At 37.1% G+C, this 13,026-nt stretch overlaps 1 protein-coding gene across 1 annotated transcript in view; it reads left to right on the top strand.

Annotated features, from left to right (window-relative positions):
• Positions 1-12,774, top strand: part of LOC120636377 (proton-coupled amino acid transporter-like protein CG1139) — a 60,266-nt gene extending 47,492 nt beyond the window's left edge. The window contains exons 3-9 of the mRNA XM_039907830.1: positions 4,805-4,927; positions 5,273-5,423; positions 5,819-6,028; positions 6,381-6,653; positions 7,167-7,345; positions 8,161-8,330; positions 9,373-12,774. Coding sequence (XP_039763764.1) covers positions 4,805-4,927; positions 5,273-5,423; positions 5,819-6,028; positions 6,381-6,653; positions 7,167-7,345; positions 8,161-8,330; positions 9,373-9,611 — 1,345 coding nt within the window. The 3' untranslated portion in view covers positions 9,612-12,774. The remainder of the gene's footprint in view (positions 1-4,804; positions 4,928-5,272; positions 5,424-5,818; positions 6,029-6,380; positions 6,654-7,166; positions 7,346-8,160; positions 8,331-9,372) is intronic.
• Positions 12,775-13,026: the final 252 nt, after the last annotated feature.

Genomic DNA, 13,026 nt, shown 5'->3' with positions numbered 1-13,026 from the left:
GAGCTCGGCCGCAAGCACAGGAAGAGGAAAAAACATCAAAATAACCCCTGCTATGGAAGAACATTCGGAGAGAAGTTTGGTCCACATGACTACACCTATGTTAACGCTCCAGTAACTAATTATTTCTTTGGTTGTGGCGGCGTTCCTGCACCTTTGGGGGTTCAACAAGGCCACGGACACGGAGGTCACGGCAGTCATGGTGGCCATGGAGGTCACGGAGGGCATGGAGGTCACGGGGGTCATGGGGGTCACGGAGGTCACGGAGGGCATGGAGGTCACGGAAATCATGGAAATCAAGGAAGTTATAATGGATACGGCAGCCAACCTAATTTCGGCTTTAACCAAGGATACAATCAACCGTACCAAAATGGGCCGTTCTCAAACGCCGTGTCCTCTGCAGCTTCGGGCTTCGGCAACGCGGTCGCGAACTACTTCAACAGGCCAAGAAAGTTCAACAAGCAAGTGAATCAGTATCTCCGACCGTTATATCACCTATTTTGAAATGGTGTCGTGCCAGTGTCGTGTCGTAGAGGTCACGGACTCAGTTGTGCAAAAGTTGTTATGTAAAGCTTGATAGTGATTCATATCTAACGCACTTAGAATTTACCACAAAAATTTAGTTGGTGATATTTTTTAATGAGAAGTATACTTCTTTACTTTATTTTCATAGGATCGTGTAATTTAGAAACTCATTGTCTAGTTGGGAAAAGATGCACACCATGTGTTACTCTTCAGCGGCAAAAGTTGACATTGCAATAGTGTCTCAGTGGTTGACCAAATTTTAATGGAAATCGCAGACTTTGAGGAGTCATTTTAAAGGATAAAATTGTATGCTCTCCCACAGCGTTATCCGAACTTTGCCGCACAAATGGTAATTATTTGCAGATAATATACATGTGTGAGGTGCTGGTATAGCAGCCCCGCGCTGGTCAGCGCAGCGTTGGTCGACCCCTTGGAAGGATGACATAAAGCAGGGAGCCGCGCAAAAAGCCGTGGAATTTGGATGTCCCTACAAAAGACCTATGTGACTATGTCCAGCAGTGGACGTATCTATTTTTTGGCACCAGCTTATGTGGTACGATGCACCAACAAAGCTTTACGTGGTTCAGCGTTTCACGTTGTCGTTTAATGTTTGAAAACGTTAATTACCAGCGTGTTTAAACGAGTTTTCTTTTAATCAATCGTCGTTATCAAGCCCGAACAAGTTTTTTTTCCCAAAACATGTAATAAAATGCAAATGACTGTTGGTTTTAGATTAAATGCATGGTCAAGGTTAATAGCTATACTTTTCAAAGTGAATTTGATAGAAAACTAATAATAAGATTTTGTTATTTTTTTATAGTAGTGTGAAATCTATTTTGCCACCAGTAGCTATATAACCTCTCTAAGAGGACAGTGGGATATGGATCTTCAACCCACCATCATGCTGTAAAGAATGTTTGCAGTCCCTACGTACCTATTGCGATTGTATTTACATAGTCTTTTATGTCAGTATTATTATAGTTTATTTGTCAAGACATTTACCCATTCGGTTTTTTAATCACGTCATAAAACTTTCAAATGCACCTATTGGCATTCCTGAAGCGTACATAATATCATATCGGCGCTTATAGCATCTGTAGGGCTAGGGCCAGGAGAGGGTTATGTCTACCCGTTATCTCGTCTATCTCTGTAGAGATAACTGTCTCGGGGTGCGCATGCTAGCCCTACTGGCCTGAAATGACGTCCGCTACCAACTTACGAGTACATGTAAAAGCCCAAATTCCCCATAAACCCCATATTCATTTCATACAACGTTTAATCTTTTTAGTATATCTAATTTCAACATAACACATTATAAACTAAAACATCAATCTTTCTGAACTTATAGCACAATGTTAATTAACTACAAAGACATAACTTCTTCAATCTTCCCTTGACACTTCTGTCTGTACTCCTTTGTACCTCTATTTTCCTCGCCATTTTATACTCCAACCTATACCGACTACAGATTATGCATAATTTTGACCAGTCTGAACGAAAATACATTTTTATATTTGACCAAATGTACATACAAAGGCAGATTTGCTAGCATTATAATTTTTACTATCATAGCTGTAGCCCGCGACTTTGTACGCGATTGTTTTTGTTTTTAAAGGCATCTGCGGTAGTTCATTTGAGAGAGGTCTGGCAGTAGCAGCGGCAACAATGTGTATATTGTTCTGAGTAAGCTATGATAACTGGGGTCAGTAAATGGATAGGACCCACAACTTTGGAGGTTTGAAGGAGAATTTGATGTTTTTCGATTTCAGCTTTTATCACTTACAACGAAAAGTATCCGTTATATTAAGAGACAACATGATACTCTTAGTTGACTCAAATAGGTAAAAATATCTACTAAAATTAGAATTCTGTTAGAACCTTTTAATTTAGGGGTAGATGTACAGATAATTTTAAGTTGCTTATTCTTACATGAATCGGGTGTAGATTTAAAAATGAACTTTTTTAATTGAGTGTAGCTCAAAAAAGAAGTGTTTTGTTTAAGTGTAGTACTTAATTTTTTAAACTTTTGACAACTTACTTAAATGTCCGATTAGAATGAATTAAAAGTTTTGTTGCTATAAAATTATCCTTCGTTATAAAACTATTTATTTGAATAAGCATTAATACTGCGATACATATTAACAGTATTCATACAATGCAGCAATACGTTTTTCCCACAGCTGCCTTTTTATTTTATTTAATTGAACAACAGGTAAACATTGCAGAGAGGAACCGAGCATACACCTCTGCGGTTTTTTCGGTGCTTCTATGGTGCGATAAATAAATTTAAAAAACAAAAAAAAATGTAACCCACTTTTGTTTCTACCGGCGATCTAATAAAATGCTATAACACATAAGCTGATATTGAAAATTCAAAATTCATTTATTTCAAGTAGGCCTAATATAAGCACTTTTGAAACGTCTAGTCTGTCTGTGTGTAGATATTCTACCACCGGTTCGGAAGGCAGATTCTACCGAGAAGAAGCCGGCAAGATGTGATGAACTACAGTAGTTAGATATACTTCTTCCCGGACTCTTTTGTAGCTAATATTTAGTTCTTTAATCATGTGGTACCTACATAATTTTTACCTTTCACGTATAGTTTTCTCATAATATTTCGTTGACTCTTTAGAAAAGGGTTCGCTGCTGTCCGCTTACGAGATAATCATAATAATAACCACCAGATCTTGTTATGGACCTTGGCCTGATCTTGGCCTTTCCGGTGAAAGAAGAATTGTAAAAATCGGTGAAGGTATGGCGGAGTTATGCAGTAAAATGTAAAAAAAACTTTCATCGCATATCTCTAACGAATCGAGATGAAAATATATTTTTATTTTAATGCCAAGCATCAGCTATAAATGTACCAATGGCCTATGATAAGACTAGGATTTTCTCCATGAGCTTTAACGTTTTATAAGACTACTATCCATATCTGCCGATGGTAAAGTACAAACTACTTCAAACAGATAGACTAGAGGGTCGAAAGGGGATGATTGTTGTTTCTGTAACGTGATTTCATAACATGATAAATTATTTTTTCACAGGAATCCATTTTTCGGATACCGACAAATCTCGTATTGACGAATAATTTATGTTACGAAATTTTTATGCTTTTGTCTACTTACTCTATATCAACAGGCTTATTAACGTTTGATAAGTAGTTATTTAAAAATACACGAATGCATTAGTATTTAAGAAATACCTACGTACTAAGTAAGACTTTATTTTTTCAATTTAATAAATACTGTATAAAACTAAATAATTTATTTATGGCCTTAGATTATACGTTAATTAATTAATTAATTATATAGGTTCAACGACTTTCAGCCGAACTCCTTTACAAGGGCTCTAGTAGCATAGACACATCCAAATGCAGCACGTAATATAGAAAGCAAAGTATAACCGCCCCTTTGCAAGTTTGTTTGTTGTTCGTGTAAGAAACCTTTCAATTCAGTTAAAACTTGGGCTGTGTCAACATAACTCAACGGTTACTATAAGGATTCCGAATCGACTCCCGAGTGTTGAAGTTTTTGAACAAAATTGCCAATATTTTTATACCTAATTAAAGTCAAATCAAAAATGTTTTATTCATGTAGCTTTGATAAAAGCTTCTTATAAAGCGTTCATACAAATATGTCACCATTATTGTGTGGTGACGGCGATAACTACAGTCGTTAACTTATAACTTAAGCTAGAAGGGTTACAATCGCGCTTCGGAAGAGCTCAAATGAAACTTGTCGGGTAACTATCTAGAAAACATAGTCCTATTAGAAAGATCCCCAAACTTTGAATATGGAATGATTCCTTTCAATTTTTCATTCAAAACCTTATAGTCCTGACTAGGGCTTACATAAGAAAGCCTGGGAACAATGCGTATTGCACTGGTTACACGCATTGTTTTCAGACATCATTTTTTAGTATAAGCGACCCAGAATCGTGGCTTTCGGAATTCCCTACAAAAGACCTATGCAGTGGACGTTAATCGGTTGAATTTGAAGTGATGATTATGATGACTAGTTTCGTGTCTTAAAAGAAATTGAACCTTCTTAATTTTCTAATTGTACCTACACCTCGTTTACTCGTGTTCCCTGCGAAATAGGGGAAAAACAAGTAACAGAAATAGTCAAATCGATACGAATAAAATTTATTCTTAATCTAGGAATTGAAGCTAGTTACATACTCAGCCATGTTAGTAGTTAGTTTAAGTTGGCTGATTTTAGTTTTAATTGTTTAAAGATCAGCTAAAGACGAGTGATTTAGTTGTTTTCTTTCTATTCATCAGCTGCATTGAGGAGGGATACAAAGGGTTTGCGTCTCGGCAACAGATCGTGAACCTGGAAGGCAAGAGTCAGCTTGAAGAGAACAGCACTGACAATCACCACCACCATGTCACACATCCGACCTCGTAAGTATCAGCTAACAAAGGTACATCCTAAGCCAATAAACATAAACATACTTAAACCTCAGCACAGGTACCCAAAATCCCCAAACAGATACCAAAAAGGAAGACTGAACTTGTCTTACTTCAACTGACTGACTGACTGTGTTTATAAATGAAGGTCTGTAGGTATGTTTGAGTAATTGAATTTACGTGTTACCTACACGCAAATTACACGGTACACTTATGATACAAATTATAGATAGTACCTAACTGATTTATTATTTCCGTAGTACCCAGACCCAGAGTTTACAAGGTAAATGATTAGCGTGATGGAAAAGTGGAGGTTTACGTAATTGTTCTATTTGCCAGATATTTGGACACTCTCCTGCATCTGTTCCGGGGCAACATCGGCTCTGGGCTGCTGGCGATGGGAGACGCCTTCAAGAATGGCGGTATCATCTTCTCTCCCTTCATGACCATTTTTCTCGGGATCATCTGCGTCCATTCGCAACATTTACTTGTAAGTCACAGAAAATAGGTACTTTTTCGTTATTTCTTTTTTGGTATCAGGCTAATAAATCTGATTACCTGGGAGTTCTGGGAATGAATGTTCTAACCCAATAAAACTCTCGGTCACTCAGTTAAAGGATTCTTCGCAAAATCATAAGTTATCAAGCACAAAAAAACCTACCGTCTTTTGAATAAAAAAAAATAACCAGAACTCCACTCTTAATGTTTACAAAACTAAGCCAAATAAATGATGAAGGAATATTAGTCTGAGATTGAGCAAGTTCACCTCTTACTTCTAACCCCTCGTTATGTCGCTAAGTAGTGTTTATTATTTCAAGCAGATACTATCATCTAGTCCTACGTATATTATGAAAACAAAATTTACAGTCATGAAATTTTCTACAGCTGGACTGTTCCGAGGAGATGTACAGGAAAACAAAGAGGGCCAAGCCGCCAGGGTTTGCCGACACCGTGGCGCTTGTATTCGAGTACGGGCCAGTGCGGCTACGGCGCCTGGCGCCTGCCATGAAGTTGCTCGTCAACAGCTTTCTTTGCATCACGCAGCTAGGCTTTTGCTGCGTTTACATCGTCTTCATAGCCAACAACATAAAAATGGTGAGCTGAACAAAAAGAAGTTATATTATACCGAATTATATTTACAGCTTTGACTTGGAATAGGTCCAAGTCAAAGCTGTAAATATAATTCGGTTTTTATTTCAAGCACTAGGGTATCACGCAGATATCTCCTCTCTAATGAGTCAAAATTCTCTTTAAGATATACAAATCCAAAAGAAAGAGGTCCCTGCGAGTGTGCAGCTAACACTGCACGCACGATCATTAAAGACTAAATGCGATATTGATTACCAGTTCCTTGAAAAGTTTTCCTCCTATTCGTACAAAGCTAGCTAAGGAGCTACCAAAACCCATTTAGAGGTTCTCTAATTCTTATTGATAATTTATTTTCCAGATATGTGACCAATATGAAATACATATAGACCTTTCGATTCACATGATGTTTGTGTTCGTACCGATTCTTATAATATGTATGATACGAAACCTGAAGTATCTGACGCCGTTCTCTACACTTGCTAACGTGCTGATGGCGATAGGCGTGGGTGCCGTATTGTATGAAGCCACTCAGGATTTGCCTCCAGTAGACTCGAGGGTTTATTTGGCCTCCTGGTCTCAGCTGCCACTATACTTCGGAACTGCCATTTACGCTTTCGAGGGCATTGGACTGGTAAGTAAGAAGTCTATGCTATATGTGAATATCCTTTAATAATGTTTAGGCAACATCTTCAGCACAGCCTGGTTATGTCATATTTTTGGATACGCTGACGTCTTCAACGTTCAACGGCCTAAGTCCTGTGGACGACGTGCGTAACGTGACGTTACAGATCAAACCTCCGATAACGTCATCAATCACGATTCAGCTGAAAACTCGCTATCCATGCCTCTTCTTGGACGGTGGTTTCCTCCCCTTGACGAGACATGATTTTGCAGGGTATACCTCGAAAATCATGTCTCGTCAAGGGAACTGTGTTTAAATGGGGAAAAGTGGAGAGCGAGAATTGAGAAAAACTGCAACAGTTTCCCAACGTAAATACCACTACCACTTTGGCAAGGGTTACGAAAATAAAGATGATTGTTATGAATCACAAAATTTCCATCGATACAAATTATATTATCACCTCAACCCTTCTCGAAATTTCTCCAGATCAATTTTGCAATCGTTTATATTTTTCATTCGCAGGTATTGCCCCTAAAGAATGAAATGAGAAATCCCGAGCAGTTCCAGAAGCCACTAGGAGTATTGAATGTCGGCATGGTGGTCGTCGCCAGCATATTTGTCACGGTGGGCTTCCTAGGGTACCTCAAGTGGGGAGACGATGTCGCTGGAAGTCTGACTCTCAACTTGAAGCCTGGATATGTGTAAGGCCATTATATTTAGATTCACATTTTTGATGACATACCGGTACCAGTATTTCATCAGTTCAATAATTAGGTAGGTACTCATGATCATCATCATTATCAATCCACTTCCAGCAAAAGTGCGGATTGGTGCACTTCACTTTTGAAGAACATATTGGAGAACTCATGCAATGATATTTAAAAAAAAAACACTTAACTCCGATAAGTTAGGACTGCATGCCTTCGGCATCGAACTCAGTCCGCCCGAAAGATAGGTCGCTTATGATACAAGTGTGCAAAATTGTTAATGTTTTGCCCCTGAATTTAAATCATAAGAGAAACGATATCGTAAGGACTTAGAAGTTTTTCTTTTGACACAGGGGTAGTAATACTACTCCTAAAATAAAACTACAGCGATATATGGATCTCGATTTTTTTTTTATAACGTACTTGTGATCTCGTACAATTTTAGATTTAGAGCCTTACTTTGAAGATAGGAATTGAATGTTAGATTTTTTTTATTTTCTTTTCGTGCTATAGTGTCCATATTCATTTAGCGTCAACTTTAACAATTAATAATGCACGTTGTAGCTACGTTTAAGTAAAATCATGTGTTTCTATAACCTTAGGCTATTATCATATGTCAATGTATTACATACGATACTGTTGGTGTTTGAATAAATAAACAAACAAACAAACAAACAAACAGCGCGAAGCCTCACGCTTTCTATGAGCTATATGTATGCTCCCCATGATTTTTTTTTGCCCCCGGTTCACGACTGTACTGTACGTTAAAATAAATATTGGCACATCAGTTAAAATTAAATTAATTCCAGGTTGAGCATGACGGTTCAGATACTGATAACCCTCGCGATGTTGTTAACCTACCCGCTGCAATTCTACGTGCCCATCTCGATCACGTGGCCAGCCTTACGTAAAAAGTACGCACAGAAATCGTCCGTCATCAAGGAGTTGGGTTTCAGATCCGTTTTGGTGCTGGTTACCTGTAAGTATAAGCGATAAGGCCGCCTTTTGTATTCGACTCTAGTCTTTGTGTTTCTATTTATTTCGTCCTTTGTAGAGGTGTACAAATAAATAAAATAAGTATACCCATAATCGCAACCCGCAGTATATTAACTGCTGCTGGGGTCTGGTCTCTTCTCTCATAGCATAGACCCACCGCGCTGCTTCAAATGCGGGTTGGTGGGCTTTAACAACCATTATCAAAAGTGATAGTGAACCGAGGACTGACGGCTTAACGTGCTCTCCGAAGCTGGTACAGAAAATTCTTTAACATGAATTGCACAATAGCTTACAATTTATGGCCTGACCGTTGGCACCCTAACCACAAGACCAATGAGGCAGTTATAGTTATAGATATGGTTTCTCATGTTATTAGGTATAGCTATCCATAATATTATGAAATATTAAGGCTTTTTATTAGTGATCGAAGAGTTAAGGTCTATAGATGAATAATATAAGTACCTATTTCACACACTTATTGAAGTGAAACTATTAATTCTTAGGCGACGGCGATTCTATATTTTGTTTGGAGAGAATTTACAGTGATATTTCCAGAAGCCATCACTTTTAGTCATATATCATATATGAAAGAGAAGAGACATAAATTCGAGAGAAAGAGAATGATATTTACGAGTAAGATATGTTATGTATAGCTATACTATCTTGCAATAGTACTACCTACTACAGACCAGACTAGACCAGAGTAGAATTAAGATTTTTGACGACCTCCCTGTCGCAATGTGAAGTTAAATACGAGGTCCCTGGCAGCAGAGCCTCAGAGGTGATTTGGGAATTTATAATGTCTGGTCTGGCTTTGGCCGTGGCTGATTACCAACCTACCGACAAAGAAGTGCCGCTAAGCGATTTAGTGTTCCGGTGCGATGTCGTGTAGAAACCTATCGGGGGTATAACTACCATACTCCCTAACAGGTTAGCCCGCTACCGTCTTAGACTGCATCATCACTTAACACCAGGTCACTATCTTGTAGTGGAATAAAACCATTTTTTTTTTACATTTTTTGCAGTTGTACTAGCGGAGTCGATTCCACAGCTTGGCTTGTTCATCTCACTCGTGGGTGCCGTGAGCAGCACAGCACTGGCACTCGTGTTTCCGCCGGTCATCCAGCTGGTGTCCACGTACCAGGACAAGAACGGCGTCCCGCTTCTCATGGCCTTCAAGAACGCCTTCATCATCCTTCTGGGTATATTCATATTCATCACCGGCACCTATGAGAGCGTCGCTTCGATAGCGCGCGCGTTTTAGAGTTTACATATTATTATATTATATTCTAGAGTAAGAATGTTAGGGAAAATAGTTTACTGTTATTTTGTATCCCAAGGTATTGTTCAGCTTTACTGGAGCCTTTAGGGTGTTTTACCCAATTTCTTTATGCGCTAGCACAGTTAAGAGCCCACTATACCTCGGTATATACCACTAAGTATATGTCCTTGGTCTCGTATCTCACAACAGACATGCGACGGGAGTAAATTTCGCGGTGATTGCTGCCAAAAGTCACTGTCACACAATGACATTATTTTGTATTCAATTTAATTTATAAAGCACATTGCATACACATACATTTATAATACAAGATTTAAGAGATTTTTTTGTGCGCAGCCATTTTGAAAATTATATACATAATTCCACGAATTTCTAAAACACAAGTAGGGCATTGTACCTATAGCAGGGAAACCGATTTTATTGCGGATTCTCTGTATCGAAAAAATCATTTACTGAAGAATAGCGTGTTATATAGGATATTATGCAGTAACATATTATAGATAATCCACTGAATTCTCTGTAATGTTTTTATAGTTGAGTCGTAAGTTGAGTGAAGTTATAAATTAATAAATTTTCGGATTGTGTAAACTCCTAAGCAGACTGGTTGCTGCAGTGTCACCAGGCCCTAGCGAGTAAGAAAGCTCTGCTAGGGCGTGTAAAAATTAGGTACAACACCTTCGTTAAAGGCTGACCCCAGTAGGTAAGGCTGAAACCACACTTTGGGATTAATGCGATGTTTCAACGAAAGCGACATTTTACACTTATTTAATAGCTTTATTAAAAACGCGACAAATCTTATCCGAATTCGAGTACGATTTTTTTTATATACACAAGAATGTATTATCTTGTTGGTCCCATTTGAACTTAGTGAGAATCTTTTCTTTGGAGATAAAGTACGCAAGTCCTAAAAGGACACTAGAAAATTACGCAATTAGTGCAATAATATTAGTAAATATTGTAGTTTTTTTTAATCTATACGCGCATTTTATAGGGATCTTATTGCCGAGGCCTAGTAGTAGCCTATAACATAATCACTTCTTGGACCCAGTTTGCCCTTAAATTGCATAGTTGGCACTGACTTCTTCTACTTGCCCTCATCCTTTCGAGCATGTAGTTTTATTTTCCGTAAGCACTACAAAAATCTGATATTGAAAGTACAAAAGTACTACTGTAAGTCATTTCCTATATTATTTTAATAGAATAGGTAGAATAAATATTACAGGGTATTTTGTTTTAGCGCAGTCAGTAAGGCGAAAACTTAAATTACCTACTATATTACTACTTAGATTTTCGACTCACTAACAGCTCTCACAATTAAACCCTGTAGGTATCATGTGATATGCAATTATAAATTGGGTATTATAATAAAGTGATAGTTTTGTGATGATCTATTAGGTATTATTTAATTAATTTAATATATTTGCTGCCTAAGAAATCTTCTGAATTTTGTAATAGATAAGTATTAAAACATAAAAATACCTAATGAGAATAATTCGAGTTACCGATTATCAGTTGTGATGCTCATTTCGATTTTTTGAAGATAAATATTTACGTTAATTTGAACTTAGAAGCATAATCGTATTCGATGATAGGTACATAAATATACGTACCTACCCGAGTAAGTACCTATTCAGTTAATTAAGTGGTCTGCAATTAGGCGACATTTCTAATAAATGCAATTTATTATTAGTAGAGAACCGCCAGACAAAAAAATCTATATCCACGACTCCAGAGGCGTAGACTCAGCTCCTAAGAGTGTGTAGGGAATATAGTAATTATTTTGATTGAGAGTACCCCGGCAAATAAGTTGAACACAAGTACGTGGGGCTGCGAAAAATCTAAAGGTGGCGAATACTGCCCGTTGAACTTTCTTGTAACCACTCCAAGAAGTTTACGTTCAGCTAGGCAAAGGGAAATATTAGTCATATTTAAAAATCTGAGAGCAATTTTGTTTAATATTGCTGAGTTTCTTGCTTGAATATTCTATAGAAAGAGTCTTTGAATTTTGACTAAATATACGAAAAATACAATACCTATATGTGCATCGAAAGTAGGCCTACTTGAAATAAAGTTTGATTAAATATATATGTTTATATTGTTCAAATTATTTGCCTGGCTACGTTTGCGTTATAAATATAATACAATATCTGTGCATAATGCCTATTTTCCCAATTTATTTTAATTATTAGGATGTATAATAATTTTAAGTATAATGCATTATTTTTAAATTTATATTTTCCTATGGAAATTGAATACTATACTTATAATAAATAAATAAAGAAACTTTATTCAGCTGTGAAACAAAGACATCTTTTACGCAGCCCTGTATTCTGACTAAGTCTAATTACTAAGTCACTGTGGATTTTAGACACGCCACTCCATGCAATTTCACAGTGAAATCGTCAGTTAGTATTTTCAAAAATATTACTCTTAATAAAGTAAATTGATAAAGCAAAAATTTTACTAGCCTTTTCCACAGGAAGCATTGTGTAAGATGACACTACACTAGCCCCATGAATTTCGTTAGTTTGGAGTTAAGTGAGACACTTAAGTTTATCCTCGGACTACTGACGGATACGCAAATAAAACAATATTGGTACGACAAAATATTTTAATAACTTTTCAAAAAAATGGCGGGCTTTGGCTAGCTTGACGTACCATACCATAATGGCGACATTTTTGGCATGGCGGTCAAGTACGACGACATGACGGCTTTGACAAATTGTCTAACTATAATCTGTAGTCGGTGCACTGGCTGACGTCTCATCCGTTACATATCTCTATATATTTTTTTAATTTAACCTAAATTTGAGGACTGCCGATTTTTTTACTACAGTAACTACCTATATAAAGCCACGTAGTCACTAGTATACAAATGTTTCAGATACCTAACTTAAATGTATAACTAGTATATATTCTTTTATAATGTCCTTTACCTTTTAAGCCTGGAAGAGATCGCTATGCAGCGATAAGGTCACGAAGTTGTACCCTAAAATTAAAACTATTTTATTTATATATCTTTGATCTAAAAGTGTTTTCATTTAGTATACTAATGAATGCGATTAAATATAAACCAAATGTCGTGTCTTGTATATCCGCTGTACGAAGCTGTTTTGACAGTCGTTAATAAAGTATCATACGCAATTTTAAATCGTTATTTTCTTTTTGAACGAGACCTCTACTTTTAATCACAGTAAAGGCTGATTATGTAATAAAAAACTTCCGAGTTTTTTGAAAATTTCGTGTTTTTACCATTGAACATACAGAATTACACCTTGTTGTGTGCTGAGTATAAAAATAGTGAAAACGACCTGCGCACGTCTCACTTAACACTTGCGGAATTTTGCTAGCTCACAATTTTTTCCCCATATTCCTATTTTATGGTGAACGCTTAAAA

This window comes from Pararge aegeria, chromosome Z (genome assembly GCF_905163445.1).
Source record: "Pararge aegeria chromosome Z, ilParAegt1.1, whole genome shotgun sequence".
NCBI lineage: Eukaryota > Metazoa > Arthropoda > Insecta > Lepidoptera > Nymphalidae > Pararge > Pararge aegeria.
Note: the sequence above shows the minus strand (reverse complement) of the source record. Positions and strands in the feature narration are given on the sequence as shown.